Genomic DNA, 13757 nt, shown 5'->3' with positions numbered 1-13757 from the left:
TCCCCCCTGGCTGTTGGGGCCAGCATCACCCCCGACCACCTTTGTCTCCCCAGTGGCGATGTTTTTACGCACCAGGTACTCGTTTGAGGCTTAGTCAACCTAGGGGAAACTCGTGCTGGCTTCAAATATTCACAGCTGGTGTTGGCCACGAGCGGGAATCGGGTCCATAGCGTGGCGTCGCCACCAACCTCTACACTAACGTTTCCTACCAACACACACACACACGCACACACGCACACACGCACACACGCACACACGCATACACACACACGCCAACACTTAACCCCCCCCCCCCCCGTTCACCTCTCCCTCCCCCTCCCTCCCTCACCCCTCCTCCCTCCCTCCAGGCGAGAAGCCCCACCAGTGCGGCATCTGCTGGCGCTCGTTCTCGCTCAAGGACTACCTGATCAAGCACATGGTGACGCACACGGGCGTACGCGCGTACCAGTGCGTCGTCTGCAACAAGCGCTTCACGCAGAAGAGTTCCCTCAACGTGCACATGCGGCTGCACCGCGGCGAGCGTGCCTTCGAGTGCGCCGTCTGCCGCAAGAAGTTCTCGCACAAGACGCTGCTCGAGCGCCACTCCACGCTCCACTCGGCGACGGCGGTCCCGCCGCCGCCGCCGCCGCCGTCTCTGCCCGCCGCCGCGGTCGGCGTCGTCACCGGAGCCGCTCCTTCGGCGCCGCCGTCGCCCGCGCCTTCGTCGCTGATGTCGTCGGCGGCGCTGGCGGCGGCGTTGGGGCTCCCGCCGGTGATGGGCGCCGGTGTGGCGGGGGGTCACCGCGACGCGGCGGCAGCGGCGGCGGCGGCGGCGTCTGCCGGAGCAGCTTTGGCCGCGCCGGCTTCGTCCGTCGTGGAAATATCGCCGAACGGCAACAGCGGAGTTGTGGGTAACAGCGGCAATGGAATTGTGGGCAACGGCAACAGCAGTAACATCGTCATTAATTTGCTCAGCAGCAGCAGCAGCAGCAACAGCAACAACGTTGGAAGCGGTCATTACGTGGCCTCCGGCAACAGCGTAGGCAGTATTCTCACGGTGCCGGGAGTGGCAATTTTGCCGCCGCCGCCGCCGCCACCGACGTTGTCAACGTCGTCATCGTCGTCATCGTCGTCCTCTTCGTCGCTCAGCGAGGAGCCGCGTGACGTTCAGGCGCCCGCCACGTCGGCGTCGTCATCGTCGTCCGCGCCACCGACGTTGCCCCCGCTTCCCGCGCCGTCCGGCGGGGCGTGCCCGCCTCCCGTCCCGTGCGGCGACGAGCGGTGCGACGTCGGAGCGCCGCCGCCGCCGCCGCCGCCGCCACCGCAAATTCCACCGCCGCAAACGCCGCAACTGCCAGCTTCACCGTGCCTCCCACCGCCCGGCGCGGACTGCCGCCCTTCTCCCCCTACGGCGGTGGCGGCACCGCCACCGCCGCCCCCCGTGGCACCGCCGACGCTCCTGGTATGCTCCGTGTGCCCCGCCAAGTTTCATTCGCTCGAGATGTTCAACGAGCACGTGCGCATGCACGTCACGAGCGGCTAGGCCGGTGGATCTGCACTTCCTCCTCCTCCTCAGACAGGGAGAGGGTAGGAGAGGAGCGAGCGAGCGAGCGAGGGAGAGAGGGATGGATGGAGAGGATGAGCGATACGTCTTGAGGACCCATCGCAACAGATCTGCAGACGCTCTCCAAAGCGACGCTGGGTGGGAGCGAGAGCGACTGGAGTCATTCTGTCGTCACAGTGGAGTTTTTTTTTTATTTTCGTGGGGGGATTCGGTTTTCCCTATTTATTTCAAAAAAACAAAATTTGTTCCCATTTTTATTTCCTTTTTTTGCGAGATTGAAAGAAATAATCCCGCAGGGTTTTTTTATTTTGTTCTCATAATCGGTCAGAAATGTGGATGGGGGGGTGGGGTCGGTGCCTTTCTCTCATTTCATTCACGGGGAGCGAGCGAACGAGCGAGGTGGAGTGTGAGCGAGCGAACGAGCGGGGTGGAGAGCAAACGTACGAGCGAGCGAACGAGTGCCTTGTGGGTCATCTCACTTTGCTGCGACGCGACAAGGAACTCGAAGCCTCCACCCCGGTGACGCCTCACAAGGCCGGCCGTCGCTCCGCAACACCGGCGATTGTTCCCGCTCGCGGGCCGGGAGCGATAGCGGCGAGAATTCCACGCCGGGTCCCCCCCCCCCCCACACTCTCTCTCTCTTTGACGCTTCTGATGAACGCACGCGCCAGCGGTTAACATAATTATAACAATTAATCCTAATTTAACAAACGCTATCGATTCCGACAACGGCATTGGGCTCATTTTTCCCCATCACGTCGTGGAAACTATCTCTCGAATCGCATCACGACTTTTTTTTGTTTTGGCTTGGGAGTGGCTCCAGGGGAAGTATCCCGCACGAGGGATTTGCTCTTTTGGTTTGCCTGGATGATGACGCTGCCTCGTTTTATTCCGGTGTAGTCGGCTACAAAAAATGCCTGCTTGGGGAATTTAAAATAAAAAACTTAAACAAATACGATATCGCAACTAAAAAAGCTAGTTTTTATTTCACCAAGGTAAGGCCCACTGAGCTGTAAGAGCTCTTTTTCAGAAGCAACCTGGTTATCACGAATGATTGCTCAACAAAGTGGCTTATCACTTGGAAATTTACGCCGGCCAAACGCTCTAAAATGCGTGATTTTGATTCCAGCTGTGGAGGGGAAAACCGGAGGACCCGGAGAAAAATCCACGCGACCACGGGGAGAGAGAGTGACAGTGCAAACTCCCAAAATATACAGCAGCAGCAGGCGTCAGGGTCGGGATCGAACCCACGACCTCCTGCACACGAGGCCGAGGGGGTTAACGTCTCCTCGCCACCGCGGCGCGATATGGCAGAGCGGGGCGTGCCCGGGATGGTCGTACGCGGGCATGCTGCCGGTTGCTTGCGATGGCGGCAGGGGCGGCAGCAGATCCTCATGCGATCAAAAAAAGATGAAGCGACGACGTTTTTCGAGCCCGCCGGCCGTAGCAATGTTAACGGAGTACGTGGACGAACGTGGCGTTACTTTCGTCCGTTCGGTTTTTCTTCAGTGTTAACACGTCATTCTCCCCCCCCCCGCCGCTTTTACTTGAGGTGCCGCACAGCGGTGCCTGCCCGTAAAGCGGAAACGAACGAAACGTTTTACGAAAGCAGAGAAAAAAGAAATAACACTTAAGATTTAATTTAAAAAAAACGCTACGGTTACCAGCTTAACGTCTGCTAAGTGTGGGTGTTCAGTGACCGCGCAGAGTATATATTTTCAGAGCGTTAGTTTAGAGGTGCTCATTGGATTTTAGCTGGCTAGTCTTGTGCCTGAATAGCATTTTCTATAAGGCGGCGGTGGTGGTATGAGCCACACAAGGCAAAGTCCTATGGGTCCCAGTGGCTTTTGCAAGTGTTTCCCGTCAGTGGCTCTTGACCGGGTGACTTTCGTGAAGTTACCCCCCCCCCCCCCCTTTAAAGCAAAGCAAAACTTAGTTGAGAGAGAAGAAGTAGTCCTTGAAAAGACTCAATACACTATATTTTTCTTTTGGAATATTTCATTTTTATGCTGCCTAGTAGTAAGGTGCCTGTTAAAATACCGCGTATTAAGCCCAGTCTGGTGGCTACATCTGTGCCTGTTTGAATACGAAGCGTACATACTAACACAGTTGCATTGTGGATACTCGCGTGTTTTCCCCACAGTGTGCTACAGAAGCGGGCGAGCAGTGTTTTTCGGGATATACAAACTCTCTCTTTGACGGTTTTACGGATTTTTCTTATGTCGATTTTTTTGTCGTGAGCTAACATCGCTGCCTGCAGTATACAGATAACTATCGTATTAAAACGGATATTAATGTTTCATCATATGTTACTCATAATAACTACGCCTATAACATTAAGCGGTTTATCTTTTTTTTTCCCTCACTTTGACTTCTCGGTTTTAAATCCACTGCCTTTGTGCGAATTGGCAGATGTTTTGCAGACAAAAAAACAACTGAAAACCCGTCAAAAAACATCACTTTCAGTCGGCGGCATCGGCTCTCGTGACTTGTACGCTAAAACCGTACGGCATCCGACACTTTAACCACCGCGGCCGCCGGGGTTTTGGTGACAATTGGGAGAGCAGAGGTGGCGTGGGGGGGCAGCTCTCGGAAGTATTTGGGGGGAAGCGCGTGGCAATAAACTAACGGACTCGGGTGCGAACTAGGTCACCGACCTTGGGAGGGTCCCGGGACTTGGTGGGGGGGTTGGGTTTGGGCGACGCGGGTTGCTATCGAGAGAGAGACGGCGCTAGTGCTGCCGCGTCGGGGGGGGGGGGGGGCGGAAGCCGAAGGGGGGCATCTGGGTTACACTCGTCAGCTAGCAGTGGGAGAGGGAAGGGAGCTCAGTCGGTAGCCCCGGTGGAGTGAGATCGATGTAAATGTGGTCGGCTTGGAGCGTTCTTTCAGCGGTTAGACTTGGCGGGCCGCTTTTCGGCTGTCACTTGACGTGTTCCTTATTGAACTGAGTTGGGGAAGTCTGTCGTCTAGAAACCCAATTGGAGACCGGCCTGTCGGTCTATTGTCTAAAGACCCAATCAGAGACCTGTCTGTTTGTCTGTTGTCTAGAGACCCAATCAGGGACTGGCCTCTCAGTCTATTGTCTAAGACCTCAAGCAACATCGTACTCTACAAGAAGTTGAAACTATTTTGTAGTTTTAAAACACTTTCTTTAAAGATCATCGGGTTCAATGTATTGAATTTTGAGTTCATTTTTGTTTATTGAAAGGTCAGTGTATAACTCTGATAGGAATCCTGACTCTCTAAAAAAACCTAGTTGTTGCCCCGTATCCGTGCTGTGTTCAGCTTGGGGTACAGAGGTCTGTGAACAGCAGAAGAAGGGACGAGCAAATACAAATCTAAAAGCCCCTCATTTGGCAATAGGAAATGGGGCGTGGGCGACGCCGCTAGGCAAGGAGAACACGAGCAAATCACATGCCAGGCCCGGCCCTAGCCCCAGCCACACGAGCCATAAGCACCCGAACTCTCTACCACTGACCCTTGCATTAGGTCAGGGGTCGGCAGCCTGCGGCTCCAGAACGAAGTGCGGCTCTTTAATTATGACGGCTTCGTGATGTTACTCACGTGCCTTTGGGCTCTTCAAATATTGGGTTGTTTTTTTTTTTGCCGAATTTGAGAGAAAAAATGGCTATCCTTATTTTGGTCGCCAACCACGCCACACTAGATCAACCGGACCTTAACCCAATCCGTAATTACAACCACACAACTCTTAACAGGATGAAATTAAAAAAATAGACATTTCACAGAAATAAATAATGAAAAATAACAATACATCATAAACTAGTTGAGGGGTTTTTTTTTGTGTGCCGTTAACTTTTACAACCGTGGATTCGTCCGTCATTGTTACACGTTTCCACAAAAGTCACGTGCATGGCATCAATGCAGCCATGTTGGATCGAGCGTTGCCATGACAGCCACGTGACCCCCCTTATCCAGCCAATCGGAGAGTATGCTGCTCGTACAACAGCAACGTATTTAAAAATAGTTATCGAAACCAAGTCGTTCCGTGTTGCAAAGACATGGGCAACTTTACACAGCAAGGGCCGAGTTACGCCATCACAACAAGAGCTTAAATATCTCGGTTTTTTTTTCCCCCGGGGATCGCTGCTCAGTAAAAATGCAACGTCTACAAAGTTGGCACTTGGTTGGAACCGTTGTATCAACGTTGGCCCAATGTTAGCCCAACATTCCGTGTTGTTTTTTACTGAGCGGTGGTAGACTGGAAGTGGTGAGCGTGTGCAACTCTACCCGTGGCCACGGTTTGTAACGAGAGGTGGCCTACTGGATGGTTGCGTGCCCGGGTGTGGAAATACGTTCTGGGTTAATGGCCCAAATGAATCCACCCCCTCCCCCCCAATGGCAATTGGGTCCTCTGCGATGATGTTGCAAGTAGCGCGCGCACCCCCCTCCTACCGTGGTCGTAGCTTCACATCGACTCTCATTTGAGCTCAACATCCTATCGCCCTACGCGGAGCCGGGACATTTTTTTGTTTGCTTCCCCCCCCCCGTCTTTGTGTTCACAGTGTCACGACTCGCGTTTCCCATCCGCACTGGTCGACGACAGGGGGGACAGGCCCAGTGTTCCTAGATATGCAGCGTGATCCATTTATAGATACTCCACTAAAACAGCATAATGACGACTTGACAACACTTCACTTGAGATGGCACTTTATTGAAGACGCGTCCACTTGACATCAGGCGGAGACCCACACCGCGACAGCCCCGAGTCTCCCGCGCATCTCCCTTATATACCAACACGAGGCCACGCCCCCCTTCTGGATCATTCTCGCTGACTCTGGACGCTCGGTCCACCGGCAGACTCCACGGTCCTCTTCCGTTGCCTGACCACGCTCCCTTCTCGATCATTCCCGTAGCCACCGGTCCCTTCGCACTCACAGCTGACTACTCTGTAATTACCTCCCGTGGCCACTGGTGCATTCGCACTGTCAGCTGACTCTCCTGTCATTATCTGCCGTGGCCACTAGTCCACTCACAGCGCATGGAGACTCTACTATCACTACGACAGTAAGACATTATGGGGTGAGCAACATTTTACACAATATCTCCCACCAAACTCAAGAATACGTTCATTACATCTTTTATCCGCACCTCTCCTCCGTTAGACGTCACTCTTGGCCATCACTCTCGCGGCGCCCGATCACCCGTTGAGAAGGAAGTTCAGAGGGTCATTGGAAAGGAGCGGGGTGTCTGTAAATGGATCACCCTTCAATCAATATTACATCTTTGTTTCGCTTGCCTTTTTCACGAAGGGACAAATTTGTGACTTTGAGAATATATATGCACAAACACAAGCGTTACTCTAACTCGACCAATATCACCGTTAATAAAGAGTCCGACGCGCGCACACACACGCAGCACACACGCGCGCGCGTGCTCCTAATAATCGCGCTCAGAAGCAACGCAGCGTTTGCTGAGTGGTCCCCGGTGCTAAAACACAACGGTGCTTTAAACGGAGAGTAGCTGGGTGGATGGGCGGTGGGGGGAGAGAGCGGCCGGGGTGACGGAGCGAGAGAGAGAGAGATCGATTGAGGAGGAGGTGGGGAGGTAGCGTCGTCGTTACTTTCGCCATCTTTTCGATTAGTTATCGATGCCCGACTTACAACGGCGGTCGCTGAACGAGGAAAAGCAACGACGCACAACGATGGACCATAACAAAGTTTATTCGCGGAGAATTTGGGTCGGCGTGGGAACGGGGGGGGGGGGGCGGTGCGGGTTTACGCGTCTCGATAGAGGAGCGCCGTGGAACAATTTTCGAACGTGAAGAGTCACTCGCGGGAGAAGGGAGAGAAGAGAGAGAGACGGGAGAGAGACGGGAGAGAGAGGGGGGCCCTGCTCGTATTGTACAAATGTGAACACGAAACGCAGAGTTTTTGGGGAGGTATTCCGCGATGGTCGGAGTCCAAAGCGTGGCTGTCGAAACCAGTTCCTGTGTCTCATCGGCACACGTGGCCAACCCCTTGAAAAAGAAGTCACAGACAGATGTCAAACATGGAATCGGAAGTCCCTCACTCTGTATCGATGCACTTTTTTTGAACCCGTTTTATTCTTTTTAGGGACTAAGCAACTTTGCACGGATTTAGGAAAAGAATCGTGAACTGAATTTCCTTTGGCACTAAGAGCGAGGAGTAATGCTGGTTTTTGTTGTGAAAATAATAGGATCAAGTAAAAAGGATATTGATGGGAGCTTCCAGTAGCTGTGATTGAGCTGTAACCCAGGCGCGAGGTTTATGATTGTAGCACTATTTTAAAACAAATTCTTTTTCTAAGATAAAAAAAAAGCAATTTACGGTGATAAAGTGCGTGCAATGCGTGTAAGTGTGTGTTCGGAGGTTTTAGTGGCAGATGCGCGTGTCGCCGATACATCCGTGGATACATCAAGATTCGTCGGGAAATGGCACAGCACTAAACGGCCAATTAGCACGCAAATCAAAACGGTTCCTGGTGTTACTTTCCAAGTGTTTATTTTGTACTAGCCAACACGGTTGATGGAACACAAAGCATTGTATTTGAAGTCCACGCGACGTCGACCCGAGGGCACCTGCGCACAGAACCTGGGGGGGGGGGGTGGGTGGGGGGGGGGCCCAGTGGCCTTTGTTGGCGAGTGTCAATGAGCGGGTCGTCAGCGGATTTGCATCGATGGATCGGAGCGCATGGCACTTGCTGTGGCCACTCGAGCCGCGGTGCGAGCGCGCCGCGTGTCCGCGTTGGGGCGTTCGCTGCGTCGCGATGCGCGGCACGCGGGTTGCGCCCGTTGGCACGCGTTCGATGTGCCTGCTTTGAGTGGCTTGATGCGTGTGGTGATGTTCATATTTCAACGGGCGCGCGTCTTCAAATGCCGAGTCCCAACATCGCGCTCGCGGTCAGTATCAGTGGCGAATATCTGAAACGGTTGAGTACGATGGTGCTGTGTTGTAAAAACATCGCCACTGGGGGAGACAGAGGCGGTCGGGCGTGGTGCTGGCCAACCACCCCCTCGTGTGCCGCGCCGGCCTTCGTAGGTGCTCGCTAACAGCACTTGCCCCAACAGTCTGTGAAGGCTACGCAGGGGTGTGGAGGGGGGGGGAGGACCTTTTGCCTTTTGTATGTCCGCATGATGCCGGGTGCGTTTGTTGGCGTGCGAGTTTGTGCATTTGTCACGCACGCAAGTGCACGCGTCTGTGTGTCGTGGTGTGTGTCGTGGTGTGTGTTGGCACGAGAGACGCGACGAGGACGACGATGATGGTGATGGGGGTTGTGGAGGGGGGGGGGGTGGTGGTGGTGGTGGGAGGGGGGGGTAAGGAAGCCGGGTTTGTCCCGCGACTCACGTGAGCTCATTATAATAGGCGCGCACTCGATTACCGTACGTATTTATTTTCAGCAAAGTTAAATATATTTAACATAAGAAGAAGAAGAAACGTTACATTTCCAAAACTATTTATGCACTTCTCTCGTTTTTTCCACCCCAATTGTAATTTATTTCTTCGTCGTTGCTAAATATATTTTTTTGAAGTCGTAACCAACCCAGGAGCAGCACCAGCCACGGTGGAGCCTCTTATCCGCAGCGTCGACGGTGGGGTTCGCTGGGGGGGATGGGTCGATAATCCGTGGACCACGCGCATCGCCCGTCACGTTTATCCGCTTATCCGCGAACGCGTTGGCGGATTACAGGAAGCCGTTACGCAAAGAGTAGGACGACGGTGGTGGTGACGGTGGTGGTGACGGTGGTGGTGGGGTGAGAGAGCGCGTTGGTCAAAGAACAAAAAAAAGCCCCCATGGAGAATCACGGATAATACAAAGAATGGGAGCGGCGGATAATGGGATTTTTTTAAATTCACAAAACTCAACCTTGTCAAGTTAAGTTGCACTACTCAGCCACCTCCTTGTTACCCAAGTCGGCCATTATAGCCTCCTTAACAAAAACGCCACAACCAGACGGTCAAGACGACCTGCCCAGTACATTTTTTCGTATATTTTAGAACTCGTAATTGTGTGCGCCTCTACTAGAGTGAATACGGTATAGTTAATGTGACTTATTGCTGCACTATTCCAATGGATGGAGGTATGGGGGGGGGGCATTGTTTTACATATTTGTTTCTAAGCTTCATTTTGTTGCCTTTAAGCAAGAGAAGAGGACTAACGCGAGGATGAGCGAGAGGCGATTTTGTTCGCAAGTCGCTTTTGGCTTTTCCGCGCGCGCGCGCGAGACGGATTCGCGGCGAGGTGCGGCATCATCGCAATGCATTACCCCGGGTATTCGTTATCCACCGAAGTTGTACTCAGTAAGTTCGCGTTATGTATGGGAGCTGGAGGTGGAGGTAGAGAGAGAGAGAGTGAGACACACAGAGGCAGAGACGATTTATTTTGGAAAAAGTGGAAATGGGGGGAAAAAAAACAATTTAATGCAGCTTTTTTTATAGATTGCATAAACTATCGCGTTTCACCAAAACACTGGGCATATCATGATTACCGTTATGATAATAATCTTATTGTTGTGACGTTTCCCATTATTATCCCGTGCCTTTATTAGAGTACTACAGCTATTGTACGTTATTGTTATTTTACAACGAAAAAAAACACGTAATTTTTTTTTTCTACGAAAAAAAATTTAACACAAAAAACCGAAAACCCACCACACACACACACGAAACAAATATAGCCACATTTCTCATTCATTGCAGTATTCTCTTGCTTTTTACCTGGTATAATATATTATTAAAACGAAAACTTAGCAAACGGCATTTACGCGGATACATCAATAAACCCCGGCTAACGCAATAAACGGTGGTGAGGAACAGACGGAACCTGGGGGAGGGGGGGGTGGAGCGCGCTTCGAGTCCGGCGAGACCACGTGTTGTTGGCCGGCGTGGATTGTCGTGGGCTCGGTGGCAGCCCGTGGCGTTGGCGTGGTTGGCACGGGCCCTGGTGCAAGGGGGTGACGGTATGTGTGTGTGTGTGCCGTGTGTGTAAGTTGAACTTCTTTCGCAACCGCACGTAGCCAACCGTGCTAATCGAAGGTGCTCGGGGGGGGGGGGGAGATAAGGACACCAAACTAAAACACAAGCAGTTGTAAAGAAATGAGTTTTCAATCGAGATGTGAAGTGTCATACGAGCCCCCCCCCCCCGCCCTGCCCAATTCCGGCTTTGCCCGCCCCCCCCCCTCCCAGATCTTTGTATCCCAGCACCTTGGCCCTCTCCCATCACCGCTGAACCTTGGGTGCAGTGGCACCGCCTGCACCATTCGAGAGCTGCGCGACTCGCGGGCGGCCGGGACTCGGTGTCGTGCGATCGGGGTCCTTGCGGCTCTTTCGAGCGTCGTGGGCCAAGTGGATTTTGTGCACTCTCGATAGCCGTTCTCTGGGCGAACAGCTCGACGTTGGCGGCTGCCTCCCGGTCAGCGCTGGAGGTTGTTCTGAGCATTGTGGCGCTGTCGGACGTCGCAGGGAGGGGGCATTGCAGCCGGGTCATGTCGCGAGTTGCCGAGTTCCGTCGCCACGCGTCGCGGGTTCTGCGTCGTGGCCCGAATTGATGCTCGATATGGGCGGCTGGTTGACGGGGAGCTTGTATCGTTGGACGGCTGGGGTCGTGCGCCGTGACCTTTGTTTTGCGAGTGTCTGGCTGGTGGGTTACTGTTGTGGCCGGATGGCTACGAGCATATAGCGTAGCCAGCGGTCACGGAGGCACAAAATCCTCATGGCGTCGAAAAAAATGAATTGCGTTCCGCCCTTAAATGGTCACGGTTGGTTACGAGTTGTCGAGGCCTTAAAAAAAGCACCATCTGAGAAAGTGTTCAACCAAGGGCCGTGGAATCCCTCCTGTGTGTGTGGGGGGGGGGGGGGGGGGGCACGTGGATGGGCCAGTCAGTGGAAAGTACAAGCGACAATGGGCAGTTGAAGCCTTGAACAAGAAATATACTCGGCCGGCCAAAACTCACGATGGTCATGCAGGGGAGCAGTCACCGTCAAGTGTCACGAGGGCGTTTGAACACTTGCCAACAACGTGCTTAGGCCTGGCTCAGAGGGACGCGCAGAATTTTTGGGACAAAGCCCCACGGTATGACCGTGTCCGAGCTTTTCTACCTTCAATAAAGCGACGTAGATAGAGTGGCTCACGAACAGTGGAGATCTGCACCGGGTCAGTAGGTGGTAGTTGCGTAGATCTGATATAGTTCAATATAGTTATACGATTTTTAGTGCAGTAGAAATCCTGTTACTCCTGTGAGAACTCCTGTTATCCTGATCTTGGCTCTAGTCTAACCAATAAACAATCGGGAACCCAACAGCTTCTACTAAAGTGTGGCTGCACTCCTGCATTTCTCTAATTTCTTGGGGGGGGGGGGGGGAATGCTTGGGCAGCCAAACCCCATGAAAGTTACGTTAACAAATGTGCGAAGGTAGTACAACACGTTAATATGGTTAAAACGAAAAAAACTTCAAGCGAAACAAACTAAAAATAACATACGTTTGTCAATGTGAAGTGAAGAATATTGATGATTGTGGATGAGTCAATGGGTGCGCGTGTCTTGCGCGTATACGTGTGTGTGTGTGTGCGCGTGCGGGGGGAGCGGTGGCGCAGTGTCCTGCAAAACGTGGGTTCAATTCCGGGGCATGATAGATAGGCAACATCAAATGCTATCCAAGCTTGTCCTGGGCCCCCTCTAGGTCAGCCCAGCCTTATACACACACACACACACGAGTACGTGGTGCGGTGCGTATGAACGTCAGCACCGCCGACACACACAAAAAACGGCTGCTTGCCATGCCACCACCCCTAATATTGCCATGCCGGCCTTAAATAGGTGCTTGCTAACAGCACTTGCCCCAACGGTCTACAAGGCTATACGGGGTGGACCTTTAGTGATAGTGTGCGCGCGCGTGTGTGTGTGTATGTAGGCCTATGCGTGTGCGTTTGCTAATGCATTGTGAAGAAGAGAGACAGATGCAATAGGAGGTGACGATGATGGATGCCAAGGGGCGGTTATGTGCACTATTCATTATTGCGTGTCGTCGCTATTGTTGTTTGTTGAAGTAAAAAAAAAATGGGCACTATGTATTATACCGTAAGTGAAAAGAATTTAACTGTGTTAAAGAGGACATCGAGACTGTGATGATGTTGGTGATAGGGTCATGAATGGCTGCGATTGAGAGGGCATCACATTATTATTTTTTGTCTAAGATCATTAAACAAAAATGGCTTTCTTTGGTGTCAATCGGCATTTTTACCATTATTGTTTGCGACAGTCGGTGTATTTTTTTTACAAAGTGGCATTAGAAGTTCAAATAAAGCATTTTAATTTGGTTTTTTTTGCAGAGGCTGAACGAAGAAAAAATATAGAAGTAATAATATATTATAAACAATGCATATATCTATATATTTAGACATTTACAAGTAAAAAAAAACTGTAATACAGATATTTGCACAATGTTGTTGTTTGTGTTTTGGGGTGGGTGTGAAGTGTGACTGCAGTGGCAATGCCTTCACTTCATATCAGCAGTAAGCACAGCTCCTCCAGATGTAATCACCCCCCCCCCCCCCCCCCACTGTGACATAGAACGTTCCAATGCTCCTTGTTCCTCTGGTAGGGAACAACCGAGCGTGGACCTCTCCATTCCAAGCCGAGGGGTGGTTTGTAGACACGTAGCGATTCACGGTCCTGCGAATGAGTCAATTATCATCGGTCACGATTTAATATTTTTATTTTTTGGGCGGCGGGGGGGGGGGGGCCCGTCTTGTGAGGGTTGGGCGGAAGTTAAGCAGTGCGGATTTAGTGGCGTTTGTAGAATTCTACAGCGGTGTGAATGTACAGGATCCACAGATGTGTATATAGAATCGGCAATGACGGAGAAGCTTGAGATTCTATATCGGCTGTGTGTATGTAGAACTTTGTCGCACCCCTGTGTAGCCAGCCGTGCTAATAGGTGGTTATGGATACATACGGTCTTAAGCGGAGTTACATCTTTGGAATGAGCGGTGTTTAACGTCCCGATTTGGAAATCCAGATCGATGTAAAAGAAAAAAATATATAAAAACCCTCCATGCGAGTTGGAAATAACCAATCGATGATGGATTTGATGGATCGTTACGCGTCTATATTGGCAGAGCGGGCTCACAACTCGATCATTCCTTGCACGGTCAGTACATTAACGTATTTCGAGTGCTGGGTCGCAGAAGCGATTTTCACGACGTTCGATTGAGGGTGCCGTCGGTGTCTCCTGTG

At 52.1% G+C, this 13757-nt stretch overlaps 1 protein-coding gene across 1 annotated transcript in view; it reads left to right on the top strand.

Moving 5' to 3' along the window:
- Positions 1-8797, top strand: part of LOC116948159 (uncharacterized) — a 191095-nt gene extending 182298 nt beyond the window's left edge. The window contains exon 6 of the mRNA XM_076071273.1: positions 348-8797. Coding sequence (XP_075927388.1) covers positions 348-1522 — 1175 coding nt within the window. The 3' untranslated portion in view covers positions 1523-8797. The remainder of the gene's footprint in view (positions 1-347) is intronic.
- Positions 8798-13757: the final 4960 nt, after the last annotated feature.

Source organism: Petromyzon marinus, chromosome 32, assembly GCF_048934315.1.
Source record: "Petromyzon marinus isolate PM22_M1 ecotype Great Lakes invasive population chromosome 32, UKy_Petmar_22M1.pri1.0, whole genome shotgun sequence".
NCBI classification, from domain to species: domain Eukaryota; kingdom Metazoa; phylum Chordata; class Hyperoartia; order Petromyzontiformes; family Petromyzontidae; genus Petromyzon; species Petromyzon marinus.
This window is presented reverse-complemented; position numbering and strand designations above follow the sequence as displayed.